At 41.6% G+C, this 15,300-nt stretch overlaps 3 protein-coding genes across 3 annotated transcripts; all 3 read left to right on the plus strand.

Annotated features, from left to right (window-relative positions):
* The first annotated feature begins 866 nt into the window (after window positions 1–866).
* LOC112197362 lies at window positions 867–3,887 on the plus strand. Its single transcript, XM_024337993.2, has 6 exons — window positions 867–1,419; window positions 1,503–1,601; window positions 1,840–2,017; window positions 2,442–2,539; window positions 3,151–3,212; window positions 3,374–3,887. The coding sequence occupies exons 1-6, from the start codon at window positions 976–978 to the stop codon at window positions 3,474–3,476; spliced, it is 984 nt and encodes a 327-aa protein (XP_024193761.1). The 5' UTR covers window positions 867–975; the 3' UTR covers window positions 3,477–3,887.
* Window positions 3,888–4,031: 144 nt separating this feature from the next.
* Window positions 4,032–7,260, plus strand: LOC112197361 (lipoyl synthase, chloroplastic). The gene is made up of 5 exons (XM_024337992.2): window positions 4,032–4,955; window positions 5,103–5,260; window positions 6,303–6,474; window positions 6,640–6,750; window positions 6,985–7,260. Exons 1-5 carry the CDS (start codon window positions 4,452–4,454, stop codon window positions 7,057–7,059), a joined length of 1,020 nt encoding a protein of 339 aa, XP_024193760.1. The 5' UTR covers window positions 4,032–4,451; the 3' UTR covers window positions 7,060–7,260.
* Window positions 7,261–12,589: 5,329 nt separating this feature from the next.
* LOC112199818 (DNA-binding protein HEXBP-like) lies at window positions 12,590–13,006 on the plus strand. The gene has a single exon (XM_024340779.1). It carries the CDS (start codon window positions 12,590–12,592, stop codon window positions 13,004–13,006), a length of 417 nt encoding a protein of 138 aa, XP_024196547.1.
* Window positions 13,007–15,300: the final 2,294 nt, after the last annotated feature.

Raw genomic sequence — 15,300 nt, forward strand, 5'->3', positions numbered from 1 at the left:
GGTATTGGAAGACTTGGTTGCTTTGGATGATTCTGATAATGGAGGAAAAGTGGAGGTTTTGATCGATTAGGATGCATTTTAGGCAAAAAGACATGTTTGCCCTTTTTTTTTTGCCCACGTGCTTGACACGTAACTTTTTTAACGGAGCTGTCAGCAAAATCTGACGGAAATACCTTGTCGATAGCAAAATATGGATTCAGGTATCACATTGATATCATTGAGAGTGTGAGTATCAAATTGGCCGGTGCACAAGAGTTGAGGCACTGATGGTGCATTTTTCTCTTTTGGTAATAACTGAACTCTATAAGTTTGGAAAAGTTGGAGGGTTGAGTTCTTGATCACCAACCAAACCACAAGGCAAGTTCAGGGTAGTTTTGGGTAATATTTAGTATAGTTTAGGGCAGTAGGTCGATTTTTTGTGTGAAAATATCACACTCTCATGACGTGTGAGACACTAATTCGTTCACTTCATAGAATTGGAGCATTAAGACATAAAACTGGAATGCACAAGGAAGTGAAACATTTCCCCTACAGAATGGAGTTCAACACTCTTCTTTTTTCCTTGCTCTTTCCTTGTACTTATTACTCATTTTTCTAGCATTTCCTTGCAGTTAATATTTTTAAAGTTACCGAACCCCGAAATGAAAAATCATTGGATGGGTTGATTTTTCGAAAAGACCAAAATGTAGTTTTTTGTTTCCGTCGCTTTTGTCTAAAGCTTCGAATGAGACATCACATATATCCGGTGTTTGCAAAAATGTCAGAGAGGCCCAAGTAGGAATGGAAAATGGGCCGTTACGGACTTCGACCCAATAGAAACTTACAGTAGTGGCAGAAATCAGAATAGTTGGTGATTGATAAGCCCTCGCCCTCGGAGCGGCAAGCGAAGTGAGGACTGAGGAGTGAGGACTGAGCCGAAATAAATTGAATTGAATTGAATTGAATCAGTAGTAAACTAAACTAAACTTGTTGCTCATGGCTTCCGCTTTGGCCACTTCCTTTGCTTCCCAATTGCTCCCTCGCGCCCCACCCAAAGGTCTCCCTTTGCTTCGTCCCACAGTAGCACCTGTGTCTGTAGCTGTGAGAGTCCGAGCTAGCAGGCCGTTATCCGCTGTGGCGGCGGCGAAGAGTAATTCCACTCCTCCGCCGACGAGCCCTAACAAAAGCAGTAAAGCAGCAGCAGAAGAAGAAGCCGTTGAAGAAGTGGAAGAGGATCTACCCTGGATTCAAGAGAAGGCCTTGGACCTGGTGGAGTTCACCGGCTCTGTCACGCAGGCCATTCCTGGACCCAGAGTTGGCACCAGCTCTCTCCCTTGGATTTTGGCTCTTCCTCTCGCTTATGCCGGTCTCACTTTTGTCATCGCCGTTGTCAAGACCGTCAAAAAGTTCTCTTCCCCTCGACATAAACGCAAGAAACTGGTCTGCTTTCTCTTCTTTTTTTCTGCTCAATTGATTTACAGTTTTAGGGTTTAAGACTCAGAGGTCCTGATTTCTTGTAACAGGTCAATAAAAATGCTATGCTATGCAAATCAATAGACGAAATGTTTCAGAATGGCTCCGACCAAATCACGCCTGATGCCCTGAAACAACTCGTGCAAAAGGTGACATTTCGTATCAATATATGCATTAGTTATTTTATAGTTACAACTCAGCATACTTACATTATCATCTCACTGCTGGACCAAGGAAGTGAATATATGCATATTACTGAGTTGCAAAGTGGGATCATTTCAACCAAAAAAAAAAAAAAGATTCATTCAATTGGACTATGCCGTGCTCTTGTAGCATTTCATATCTTTATGAGAGTGATTTTGACAACCGTCTCTAATTTGTATCCAGACAGGTTTTGGCATGGAGGAGATTTTGCGCAAGTACATCCGTTATACTTTGAATGAAAAGCCATTCAACCCAGACATGGTTTCCAATTTAATTCAGCTCAGGAAAGCTTCTTTATTTGATGATTCTCAGGTGGCTGAAATTCTAAATGAAATTTCAAGAAGAATTGTGCGAGACAAAGGTAAAGCATTGACCTACTACTATCATAACTTGTATGATCTAATTACACAATACTCCCTTTTCCATATAAAAATAAAGAATCTGATAAGGACATGTAGGCGGTGAACGTATAACACCTCCTCCTACCTCCGATTGTGAGTTACAGAAGAAGGATGCTTGTAATGTGCTCATAAATGTGTCCCGCATCTACTACTACTTCTTTTCATGACTTCTCCATATATCATTCTATGGTCGTCATCTGTTAATATTTTGGATTTTTTGTGTTGTTAGCAAGGCATTGCACTTAATTTGATACGTGTATTGCCAAGGTACATTGTACTATTTGCTCCTTTAGCTTTCTAATAAACATATATGGAATTAAAAGTCAGAAAAATTCATTGCAAAATTGTGCTATCAGTTGCTAACGGCTTGTTTGCAACTTGCAGGCCCAGTTGTAATGGATATGGCAGGTTATACTGAACGGGGTTTCAAAAGAAAATTAGCCGTTCAAGCCCTATTTGGAAAGGTGTTCTATCTGTCAGAGGTAAGGGACCAAACAACCAAAATGACTTTGACCAACTGCCTCTATGGTTCATTTTTATTTTTTCTTTTTATTTTGTTGTTAGAAACTACCTTGATTCACATCATAAGAAAATACGACTGGTACCTTGCTCCTCTCATTTACGTTTCCAAGCTAGTACTTAGTTGTCCTGCCTTGGAGAAATTCTGCATGCTACTGGCTTACACCCCTTCTCACAAAATCAGATTCACCACTCACGTGTGAGTTATTGTGAGATGTGCTGTAAAACCCTGTTGTATGCATCAATTTTCTCTTGCCTCAAAGGTCAAGCGGGTATTCCGCACATGAGGATTATAAAACATATGTCCCAAACATGGGACACCACGGGATAAAGTATCTTTTAGGCCTTCAGAATGTATATTTGTACAAATGTGTTTAAGTTGCTCAACTGTGGACACCATTTTTTTTTTTTTTTTTTTTTTTTTTTTTTTTTCTGAGAAACACACAGATTCTAAGTTCTCACTTGCCGATTGATGTTCACTTTGTTGTTGGCTTATGCTTATTGCTTCTTACATTTTCATTAACTTGTGCACTGTTCACCTAAACTATGTTTCTGATCTTGAAAAATTTGGCAGCTCCCAGAGTTCTGTTCGAGGGATAGCTCCTTAATTGTCAAAGAAATATTTGGTGTTACAGAGTAGGCCCTTATCCTTAATTTCTTACTCAATTCATTATTGTAAGAGAATGTAGGAAACAGAAATGCTAAACTATAAGTTTGTCGTATGATTGCACAAAATTTTAGAATCAATGTTTTTCATATTCATGATTAAACTTTATCTTCTTTTCTCTTATTCTCAGTGAAGATGCAGACAGATTACGGATACATACAGCCTCTGAAGCTGGGGATATAGAATCACTGAAAGAAAAGTTTGATGTTTCAGATTCAGAAGATTCTAGCTAGGGCTCTTCTTGGATAAGATGCATCATACCGATGGAGTTCAGCTCAGAAAACATTAGCCATATCAAAACGTTATCTTTTTTTTCTTTGGTCTTTTCTCGGGAGCATGTGGGCTTAAAAAATTTTGTGGGAGCATCTGTTTGAATACCGTCACATAAAGTGTGCATCAACCGCATTTTCAAATAGACTATGTTTGTTTTATCACCGGAAACTGTATATCTGTGGAAGTATCATAGTGTACCTTCTTAGAGGTACTATCCAAATAAATTGATATGCCATGAACGCAAGAAACTCTTCTGCCAGGCCGCTGTCCAACTAATGAGGTACTAGCAGGGGCAGTTTTAGACATTTTACTGTATAATAGACTGACAGAATGTGTATTTTACATAGGGTAAAGTGGAGGTGTTCAGGTTCCATTTGGGTTTGGACGTTGGTGGTGGTTGCGTTCAACAACCCCTACCTTGCCATTCAACATTTCAACACTATTTATTTTATTTTTTCTTTTTGAGAATAAAAGTGTTGATTATTGAGAAAAAACCGATTTGATTAGTAATCTGTGATCCCAATGTCGCCGCACGTATCTCAGTTATCTTCGGATTGGAACCAGCCTTCATCCCTCTAGAAATCGCAAGCAGCAATTCCCATTGTCATTGATAACGCTTTTGTTTTGGTGACTAGCAAATCCAAATAACTGTTTTTTTTTTTTTTTCTTTCCACTTTGGAGGGAACATAACTACCAACACCAATCACCAACCGGACCAACCAAGCAACAAATGACGGATATTTCAAAGGGCAAGAAGGTTACAAGAAGATGGAGTCTCTCTTCATCAGAAAACAAGTTAGAAAGAAACCACAACCAACGTTCAATTCAGTCCTCTCTCTCTCTCTCTCTCTCCAAAACCCCTAACTAGTCCACAGTGTTGCATCGTGCGTGGGTTGAATTGAAAGACATCCAGAGAGCGGAGGAGGAGAATTAAAATGATGATTCAGCCATCCCAAATTTCGAGAGGTTCAATCCCGATTGTAAAACCAGCTATCCGGCGGGGAATACGATGTGAGGCCGCGGCGGTGGGGCCTTTCACTGGGAGAGACCCGAATGTGAAGAAGGCGGGATGGCTGAGGCAGAAAGCCCCACAGGGCATCAAGTATGAGGAGGTGAAGGAGACCTTGTCCCGTTTGAATCTCAAGACGGTGTGCGAGGAGGCCCAATGCCCTAACATCGGCGAGTGTTGGAATGGAGGTGGCGACGGCATTTCCACCGCCACCATCATGGTTCTCGGAGACACCTGCACTCGCGGCTGTCGCTTCTGTGCCGTCAAGACCAGCCGAACCCCTCCACCACCCGATCCCATGGAGCCCATCAACACTGCCATGGCCGTTGCCAGCTGGGGTGTCGATTATATTGTTCTAACCAGTGTCGATCGTGATGACCTGCCTGACGGTGGAAGTGGGCATTTTGCCCAGACCGTCAAGGCGCTCAAGGTAAGGTTCACCCTTCACTTCACTCACTCTTATTTGTTTGTTTCTAGTTTCCACTTCACTCATTTCCTTGTTTTCACTCCACCCACTCTTATTTGTTTGTTTCTAGTTTCCACTTCACTCATTTCCTTGTTTTCTCTCCTCTTGCAGGATCTCAAGCCTGACATCATGGTCGAGTGCTTAACTTCTGACTTTCGGGGTGACTTGACCGCTGTGCACACTCTGCTACACTCCGGCCTTGATGTCTTTGCACACAACATTGAGACTGTCAAACGCCTCCAGCGAATTGTCAGAGATCCTCGCGCTGGGTCAGCATCTTCTTCCATTTAACTTATCTTCTCCACAGTGTTTCCAATTACTTGTTTTTACATCTGCATTCACCCTCATTCATTTACACTTATGCCTACAAGTGTGCATAAATGCTCAAACTCATGTCTTTGCATCTACCGCTTGCTACTATGTCCTGTACAAGTTCCATTTTTGAACATGTTAACAGCCTCTTGGATTGACATCAACAAGCGCATTGCTTGAGTATCTAGTTCCTTCCCCTTCTTATCTGCTTGTTTACTTGGGCATAGACAGATAGATTTCAGGTCTAATTTGAATGATATTTAATTAGTGTTTGGCCTTGAAGTAGTTGATTTTGGAACCAAATATACTCTCATTGTTTGAACATGGTATGAGGTCTCAAATAAGTTGTTGCATTTTCCAATTTATGTGAAATATAAACTTATGACCAAAATCGTTAAAACATTTCTGGCATCTGTTCAGTTTGCTTGTTGGGAGGTCATGTGATGTCAGTTGCAAGTGAGGTCTTAACCTGTTAACCTGGTTTATTTAAGATCGTCTCCTATCCATTTTCAGGCAATTCATGCAATTAGTAGATGAACCTTCTCTAGTTGAAGAAATTAGTATGGTTGATTTGCCTAAATGTAACTGTCTATAGCAATCCAAATTCAGTTTAATCATATTCTTGCTTCTTATTCGCTGATTTGTTTGGACAAAGAAAGGCAGATAAGCCACTTTATTTACTTTGAACCTTGGTGTGGATAATACCATTCCGGGTTGCCCAATCAAATATCTTCACCTGCTCTCTGTGTATCTGTGCTTCTATTCACGAAGCTATAGATGTGTTTTTCACATTGTACCTTAAACCTTTGTGAGCTGATAAAGTGGCAAAGTGTGAAAATTTCATGTGTTTTTACTGCCTGGAAAATCATCATTTTCATCTAAAGGTATTTGGCCAAGTGCATGGCTATTTGTTTAGCTACTAGGATAGGTTGCGTGATCTGCTTGTCTGGATTGGTTCTTCTCGTCAAAAAAGATTCTTATACTTAATCTGCAATGCAGGTACGAGCAGAGCTTATCTGTTCTAAACCATGCAAAACAAAGCAAGAGGGGGATGATAACAAAAACTTCTATAATGTTGGGCCTTGGAGAATCAGACGATGAGTTGAAAGAAGCCATGGCTGATTTAAGGGCTATAGATGTGGATATACTGACACTTGGACAGTATTTACAGGTTAGTAATACACAGCTATATGTATTTAGCTTTGAGCTGTTTATATTTTCCATGAGCAACCAACTTCACTGTTTTGAGGCAATCAAGTGCAATCATCAAGAGAGGCTGTGAACTTATCATAGTTTGTGAAAGAAAATTTGATTTGAAATTGTTTGTTTGCTGCAGCCAACTCCACTACATTTGACTGTCAAAGAATATGTCACCCCTGAGAAATTCGATTTCTGGAAGGAATATGGGGAGTCTATTGGATTTCGTTATGTAGCCAGTGGGCCCTTGGTAAGATCTTAATATGATGTTTTATTTTGTTTCCTTTCTTGGATGAACACAGTGATCTGGTTTGGCATTACCCAAATCGAGTTGGGCTCTCATACTTCATTGTGTTATAGATCATTTTTCAACATAGTTTATTGATTATATATCTCTTAACTTCTAGTTTCTTTTATCTTTTTTCCTAATTTCTCTCAACATAGTTTATTGACAAGAGTTCCTTGTATTTGTTAATATTTTCAGGTTCGATCATCGTATAGGGCAGGGGAGCTATTCGTTAAGACAATGGTCAGGGAAAGTGCTGGAGGTATTCATTAAGACAATGGTTAGGGCAAGAGCTGAGAATAGGGGAAGTTATAGTTGTTATAGTTGCAAGCCAACGGCTGTTTGTTAAGGGTCTGAATTTCTACGCATGCTTTTTTGGCAAATTGAATTTTTGAGGTGCTGAGAAGTTGATTAATTGTTCAACATGATATAAAAAAAAATAAAGCTGGGGAATCGTTAATTAAAAACTTTAAACTCAAGTTTTGAAACTTTTGGTATCCTTTCACCTAAATTCCTAAAAGAAAAGGTCAGTAGCCGATATACTAAAATTAAACATAGAATATGAGTTGATCAAAGAATGATGAGACCATATATTTTCAGAGGTTGCAAGTGAACCCAAGGACAGTGGTTAATCAAATGCCTTCGGGTTCCATAATCATGGCGGTGATGTCAATGACCAGTCGTCCACGATAGCTCTCAATCTTGGTGGTGGTTGGGCAAGGAATATGGTGGATCTATCGTCTCAAATGGATGCAGATTGCTGGCACTGGCTTAGGTGAGGCTAGCAGTGGCGGCGAGGAAATTATGCTCTCCTAGCGCTTGGATTGAGCTCATTTATTGGGGTGGTCTTTTGGGTTTGATGAGAAGTGTATGTCACTCGGCCTGTTATGTTCCTGCTCTATTTTAGACTACTAGACTTAGGCTATGTTTGGGGGGGCTTTTTAGCTCCCCCGCTTATAAGCAACGGTGAGAGTGGTGTTTGGTAAATCAGCTTCACGCCAGCTTCTTCCAGAAGCCAGGGCTTTTAAGCTGGAAAAGCAGAAGCCAGGGCTTTTAAGCTGGAAAAGCAGAAGCCAGGGCACCCCTGCTTTTGGAAGCTAGAAGCAGCAGCGCCTACTGTAGCGCGGTATACTGTAGATTAATGATACTTTGATAATACCAGTGATTGCCCTCCCTTCCTGGAAGAAATTACATGCGGCCTTCCTCGATCCCTCTTCAAATCCAATTACAGAGACAACCCAAAGCCACCAAATCCATCTCCATGTCCTCCAAGACTAGCCTCCAATTTCCGCTCCGCCGTCCTCGAATGCCTCGCTGCTAGTTTTTTGGGTTTGGGTTAGGACCAATCGGGTATGTTAATGAGCTAGATGCTAGTTTGATTTTCTGTATTTAGCTAATTGGGTTAGGACCAATTGGGTTTGGGTTTGTTCATGAGCTAGCTGAACAGCAATGAAGTTTGATTTTGAATCTTGGGGTTTCCAGGTCTGCAATGTTTTCGAATCTGGTTGCTTGGAAGAGATTGGATTGGTTTGCAATCTGGGTAAGCTAGTTATGCTACTCCGATTTAATGGTCAGGGCTAGCTGCAGAAGATTTGGTGAGTGACCATTTCTTTCATTTTGTTGGATCATTATGCTTTCAGGGTCGGGGCTATGTTGGACTGCTGTTAATTGATAGTTATCATGTAATTAAAGTTATTGGTGTTTGTATTTTGTGATACCCCGGAAATTCATAATTATTTTCTGAGGATTTTCCAGAATTAATTTTATAACTATTGGACGGTTTCGTGGCTCGTGGATGGAGCGGAAGTGTTTCGGGCGAATAATTAATTGAAGGATATGGTTTTAGGGGGGGTTGCCAAAGGTTGACTTTTTATACGTTGGGATTCTCCGAAAACTTCCTTCACGAAAGTTGTAGAGCGCGTCGATACGAGTTCGTGGATATGTAGAACGCGAGAATCGGAGTTCGTATGAGGAAGTTATGGTCATTGGAAGGAATTTCCATTTTAGTATAAATAGAAGTTTCCCGAAAGAGAAACTTACTATTTTCATTTCCTTCCATTTCCGGAAACTCATTTTTTCTCTCCCTTTTTCTCTCTCGGTCGATACCTTCAGTATCGAAGAAAACCGTCTGACCCGACCCGGACCCGGTCGATCCGACCCGACGTTTCCGGCGAGCTCCGGCCATCTCCGGCGACGAAATTTTCCAGACAGGATCGTCTCCGCCGTCTGGTGGTCCCTGTGGTGTTCTCTAGCGCCGATTCTCGGTGGTGGCGGCGGTAGAAGGCGGTGCAGCCTTGTGTTTTCGGACCCGGCCGGAAAACACAACTCCGGCGACTTCATGGCTTCAACGATTCCTTGGTTGAGCTCAGAATAGCTTCGCTGATCGATCCTTGGTGGTTGTTTGGATCGATTCACGTGAAACTTCGATCAACTCGGATTGGATCACTGTTCACGGCTTGTGAGGTAGTTTTCGATCCCTTAAGCTTGTTTTCTGACTTCGATCCAGTTATGAAAGTTCACAAGCATGCTTAGATGAAGCTTTTTGATGTTGGGAGTTTTGTGAAATAATGAGTTTTTGGCCGGCGGCGGTGCACCACCGTCTGTGGTGGCGTTCCGGCGGTGTTCCGGCCATGTAGGGAACTGTTTCTGGTATTATATGTCTTGTACTCGTCGATACGAGCGTTTCGATATATAATATGCAAATTTTGGAGTTCGTATGGAATTGTTATGATTTTTGCAGTTTCATACCGATCGATTTATTCGATCCTTGAGGATTTGAGCATCCGATCGACTTGTGATTTTGACATATCGATCGTATAAGTGTTCCGGAGACATTAGATGGTCTCGGATGTGGTTTCGCCTCATTTGGCGTCACCTTGGGAATTTTGGTTCGATTTAGGGTTTCGAACGTTATCCCTTGTGATTCATTGACTGAATAAGAGCTGTAATTCCATAGGTACGTGACGTAGTAACCCTTGGACAGCTATTTTGTGGATTGGTTGCCTTGTTCTAAATTGAAGACGCAGCGGGAGTTTCGAGGTGAGTAATCTCACAAGGTTCATTTGTGAACGAATTACCTTTATCGTTGTTGGGGAAATCTCACGATAACTGTTATGAGTATGATCGATATGTGTTATGAGCAGGATCGATGTTTGTTATGAGTAGAATCGATATTTGTTATGAACAGGATTGATATTTGTTATGAGCAGGATCAATATTTGTTATGAATATGATCGATATTTGTTATGAGCATGACTACCCTATTGTCTTGGAGTTATTAGGTTAACTACGACTATAGTTGGTATTAGTGGCATTTCTGAATGGATGACTATGTGTGTCTATATATATATTATGGGGTATATATATATACATATATATTCATGTATTAGTGACTTCGTGGTGAATCTTTGTGATGATTGTCATGAAAAGCTTATGTAAGAATATTTGTGTAATGAATCGATGACATCAGGATGGTGAATCTTTGTGATGATTGTCATGTAAAGCTTGTATAGAAATATCTATGTGATGATCGCTATCTATGTGATGACCAGCGAAATCTACGTGATGATCGCTATCTATGTGATGACCAGCGAAATCTATGTGATGATCGCTATCTATGTGATGACCAGCGAAATCTATGTGATGATCGCTATCTATGTGATGACCAGCGAAATCTATGTGATGATCGCTATCTGGGCGATGAGTGGCGATATCTGCGTGAATCTATGTGATGATCCTTGAAATCTAAGTGATGATTAGTAGGATGATGCAAATCTAGGTGATGATCGGTGGAAATCTGTGCGATGATCAGTGTGATGACTGCTCGGTAGCGGAGCTGAATTGTTATTAAGTTAACAAAGATCGAGAGGACTGCTGTGATGGTTGGGGTTACCTACAGACGTCAGAGTGTGGGACTTCGATGACTACCTTGTCTTGAATTGTTTGACTTAGTGTGACCTCCTGAACTAAATTATATGCAGGGGTTACTATGAATTGTTTTGCTTGTTTTGATATGTGATTGCCTTGATTTCTCCTTGATTGTATTGATTGATGGTTTGATTTACATTAAGAGCCATAGCGGTTATGAACTGTACTCTGTAGTGAGGATAGGAAGGTGATTCATTGTTCTTCACCTTTGATGTCATGTTGATGTCAAAAACTCCTAGGGGGGAAATGGGAAATGAGTGTGATGTTGGAATTCGCCGTAGTGCGTTAGGATGGCGTTAAACATTTCTTGAGGAAGTCTTGTTTGACCGAAATTTGTGTAATTGGATGCTAGGATTGAGGTTATGAGCAGAAGGCTTTTGTGAAATTTGTGTAATTGGTTTTGAGTTACTCATACGAGCTTCATAAGCTTACCGGGTTTGTTGTGTGGAACCCGGTGCACTATTCAATGGAATGGTGTAGGGGTTAATCCTGCAGGTCGAGGAGATCGTGGCTGAAGCTGAGGTGATGCCTGTGCAGCTTTATGGTAGGAAGCTATCTTTGTGACTTTACCGTTGATAAGGACTTCCGTTGTATAGTTACTCTGAGCTGCATTTACGTTTTATTTTGTTGTTGACAATTTAATTCGTAAGCATTGTAATATATAACTCTATGGAGCGAGTTTATATTAACTTTGAAGGTTCAGGGCATCAATATCTGTGTAAGTTAAAGGAAAAAAGATTCCAGGTATTTTGTATTGATGACTGGACGTTCACGCATATATAATTATGGGGTTATATATATCGATTTTCATGTGTGTAAAATCAGGGGCGTGACAGTTTGGTATCAGAGCGTAAGGTGCATATTTGGTGACAATCAATACTCCTCGAGTGATGGCCCGTCTGCAGCGGATCCCCATCTGATGCTCTTCGGTATTGATATAGTCATTGGGTATGCAATGAGTGTTGGATTGCGAGTCATCAGGGTAGTGTTAGCTCAGTGAACCAAGTGTAGGAGTTTAAGGTAGCTTCTAGGAGTTATAATCTTTTGAGGAATGAGGACCTTTAGATTTGACTCAAGATTTACGTAGGGGATAGAATTGTATCTTCTGACGTAGTAAGGTGGTTGATTTAGTCATGTTGTTGACTTATACTTGTAGTTGGAAGTTGTACAAGTATTAATCACAGGTTGTTATGCTTCTTAGGTGATGGATTCACAAGGAGGCCGAGCTAGGGGTCGAGGTAGACCCAGAGGCAAGGGTGGAGCCCGAGGCAGGGGCAGGATTCCTCCTCCTGTTGAGGAGATGTTCGAGAATGATGTGGAGGCATCAAATGTTGAGCTGCCTATTCCACCTGTTGTGGAGGTTGCAAATGTTGTAGATCCCACTCGTTTGTCGAAGTTGGCAAAGGAGATTTCGAGATTGGGAGGAGTCCCATTTCAGGGAGGTACGGATCACATGTTGGCAGATCAATGGATCGAAAACATGAAGGCCTACTTTGAGATGGTCGTCTGCGACGACATTGAGAAGAGAAAGATTGCCACATTTATGCTCCAAGGAGATGCACGGGTGTGGTGGAATGGCACACAGAGGGTGATGGACGTGTCCACCATGACCTGGAATGAGTTTGTGGAACTGTTCAGGAAGAAGTACTTTCCGCCTTCAGTGAGGGAGCAGATGGAAAGGGAATTCATCTCGTTAGTCCAAGGGACTAAGAGTGTGAGGGAGTATGAGGCTGAGTTCTCAAGATTGTATCGCTTTGTGCGGCAGATGGATGCTGAGAGCTTAGCTATGAAGTTTCAATGGGGACTGAATGCTTCAATCCGGCGCGATGTCGCTGTTCTGGAACTGAAGACTGTGGAGCTCATTTTCGTAAAGGCTATGGCCATTGAGCAGGAGAACTTGATTTTCCAGGAACAGGAGTCGGCTGACAGGGACCTTCGAAGGAAGGGAAAGGCAATTGTTGTGAACAATGAAGGGACAGATAATCAAGGTGGGTTCTGGAAGAGGCAGAGGACTCATCAGCAGGCTCCAGGTAGAGTGGCAGCTGCACCTGCTGGGGTGGCACCCTTAACATGTTATAACTGCAAGGAAGTGGGCCATATGGCAAGGCAATGTTTGAAGCCGAAACCTAGGTCGTGCTATAATTGCGGACAAGTAGGGCATTTGGCTAATGAGTGTACCCGACCTCGGGGTATGAGACAGAGGGATCAGCAGAGGCAACATCCTCAGGGACATGCGGGGGTGATTGCTATTGGCCAGCAGAACGCGGGGGTGCAAGGTACCTTATCTGCTTGATACTAATCTTGTGTAGATGAAGTGCTTATCTGCTTGAAATTAATCTTGTGTAGATGAAGTGTGATAGTAGAATACCGCATCTCTTTGTGCTAGTGTAGTGATGGGTTTACCTGACATCTTTAGTTAGACCTTTGTGTGTGGTATCTTTTGGGAAGGAGTAATTGTTGAGCATTATGTATTGCCTGTTGCATATTTCACTTTTGTGGTAGTTGAAATTCTTTGCAACCCTAGGTGTGCGCAATACCATATGACGATTCATGCGTGAGTAAATCTCACAAGGACCTTTATGAACAGAAATACCATTATTGTTTTGGCGTTAATTATTTAACTGCAAACTATAGTTGGTATTAGTGGGCATTCCTGAGCGAATGACTACATATATATATATATATATATTTAGATGAAATATATATATATCCTTGTGAATGATTGTGATGAATAATAATATGCATGATGGTGTTCATATTATTGTTAAATGCGACTTTTCAGGAAACGATATTATAGAAAAAGATGTTTTCTATTGTTTGGAAAGTATTGAGCTTGATGTTACATTTTGAGTCAAGCGTGACTCATTTTAGATGTATTGGTTTTGTATCAAGGGTCACAGATGGTGAGCAAGGATTAGGAAAAACCGAAACTAGATGTTGTAACGTTTTTAAGTCGGATGCGACTTACTTAACGTTGACCTTAAGACCAGGTAGGGTCTAAGAAGATCTTATGTCACAGATGGTGATAGATCATAGATAGTAACAGGTTGCAGACGGTAACCTTGATGTTTGACTTCATGACCAGATGGGGTCTGAAGGTCATGAGTCACAGACGGTGATAAATGGTTGAGCTGAGACCAGATGGGATCTAAAGATTATAGGTCACAGATGGTGACAGGTTGCAGATGGCGACCTTGATGTTGATTTCCTGACTAGACGGAGTCTGAAATCATATGTCACAGATGGTGACAGATCACAGATGGTGATAGACCACAGATGGTGATCAAGGCAGGGAATAGGTAATCACGTCCTTAGTAGGACGAGTGATTACAATTTCAATAGGGTTCTAGTTTATCTGCCATGATAGCTTATGGGAGTGACGGTCGAGGTTACTTGAGACTCATAGGTATGCAGCTTGAAGGAGAGTTTCGATGGCATTCTTCTTTAATTGTCTAGATGAGACTTGAATTGCTACTTGATGGTTAAGTTAGCAAATAAATCATGGTCATAGTGGTGACTCATGTTGTCCTTTCTATGGAAAGGATATGAAACGTTAAAAGGAAATCATGGCTGCATGTTTCCTTAAGTAGATTGATGTGAGTTGTTGATTGATGATTGAGTTGAAGTGATGCTGTCATTTCAATTCTAGGAATGCTAGTGTAGCGTTATCAATGTATTGATGCTGATACTATTGATAACAGGATTCTGGACCCTTGTGTGATCTGTGTGTAGTGTTGCGGTCACAAGAGTTTTAGTGGGCAGGGTACGAGGATGGGAATTCATAAAATGATTGGATTACCACCAAGTGGTGTGGTAACGATTCCTACTGTTGAGATACTAGGTGAAGTACCTGTATCCACTATTGATCGAGGTAAGTCGTACTTTGAGAGGAAGGCATTCTTACTGGGAATGAAAATTTGGATTTGAGCTTGATTTACGCGTACTTGTGGGAATAGCACGTGTAAATTTCGGGACGAAATTTCTTTAAGGGGGGTAGAATGTGATACCCCGGAAATTCATAATTATTTTCTGAGGATTTTCCAGAATTAATTTTATAACTATTGGACGGTTTCGTGGCTCGTGGATGGAGCGGAAGTGTTTCGGGCGAATAATTAATTGAAGGATATGGTTTTAGGGGGGGTTGCCAAAGGTTGACTTTTTATACGTTGGGATTCTCCGAAAACTTCCTTCACGAAAGTTGTAGAGCGCGTCGATACGAGTTCGTGGATATGTAGAACGCGAGAATCGGAGTTCGTATGAGGAAGTTATGGTCATTGGAAGGAATTTCCATTTTAGTATAAATAGAAGTTTCCCGAAAGAGAAACTTACTATTTTCATTTCCTTCCATTTCCGGAAACTCATTTTTTCTCTCCCTTTTTCTCTCTCGGTCGATACCTTCAGTATCGAAGAAAACCGTCTGACCCGACCCGGACCCGGTCGATCCGACCCGACGTTTCCGGCGAGCTCCGGCCATCTCCGGCGACGAAATTTTCCAGACAGGATCGTCTCCGCCGTCTGGTGGTCCCTGTGGTGTTCTCTAGCGCCGATTCTCGGTGGTGGCGGCGGTAGAAGGCGGTGCAGCCTTGT

Source organism: Rosa chinensis, chromosome 4, assembly GCF_002994745.2.
Source record: "Rosa chinensis cultivar Old Blush chromosome 4, RchiOBHm-V2, whole genome shotgun sequence".
NCBI lineage: Eukaryota > Viridiplantae > Streptophyta > Magnoliopsida > Rosales > Rosaceae > Rosa > Rosa chinensis.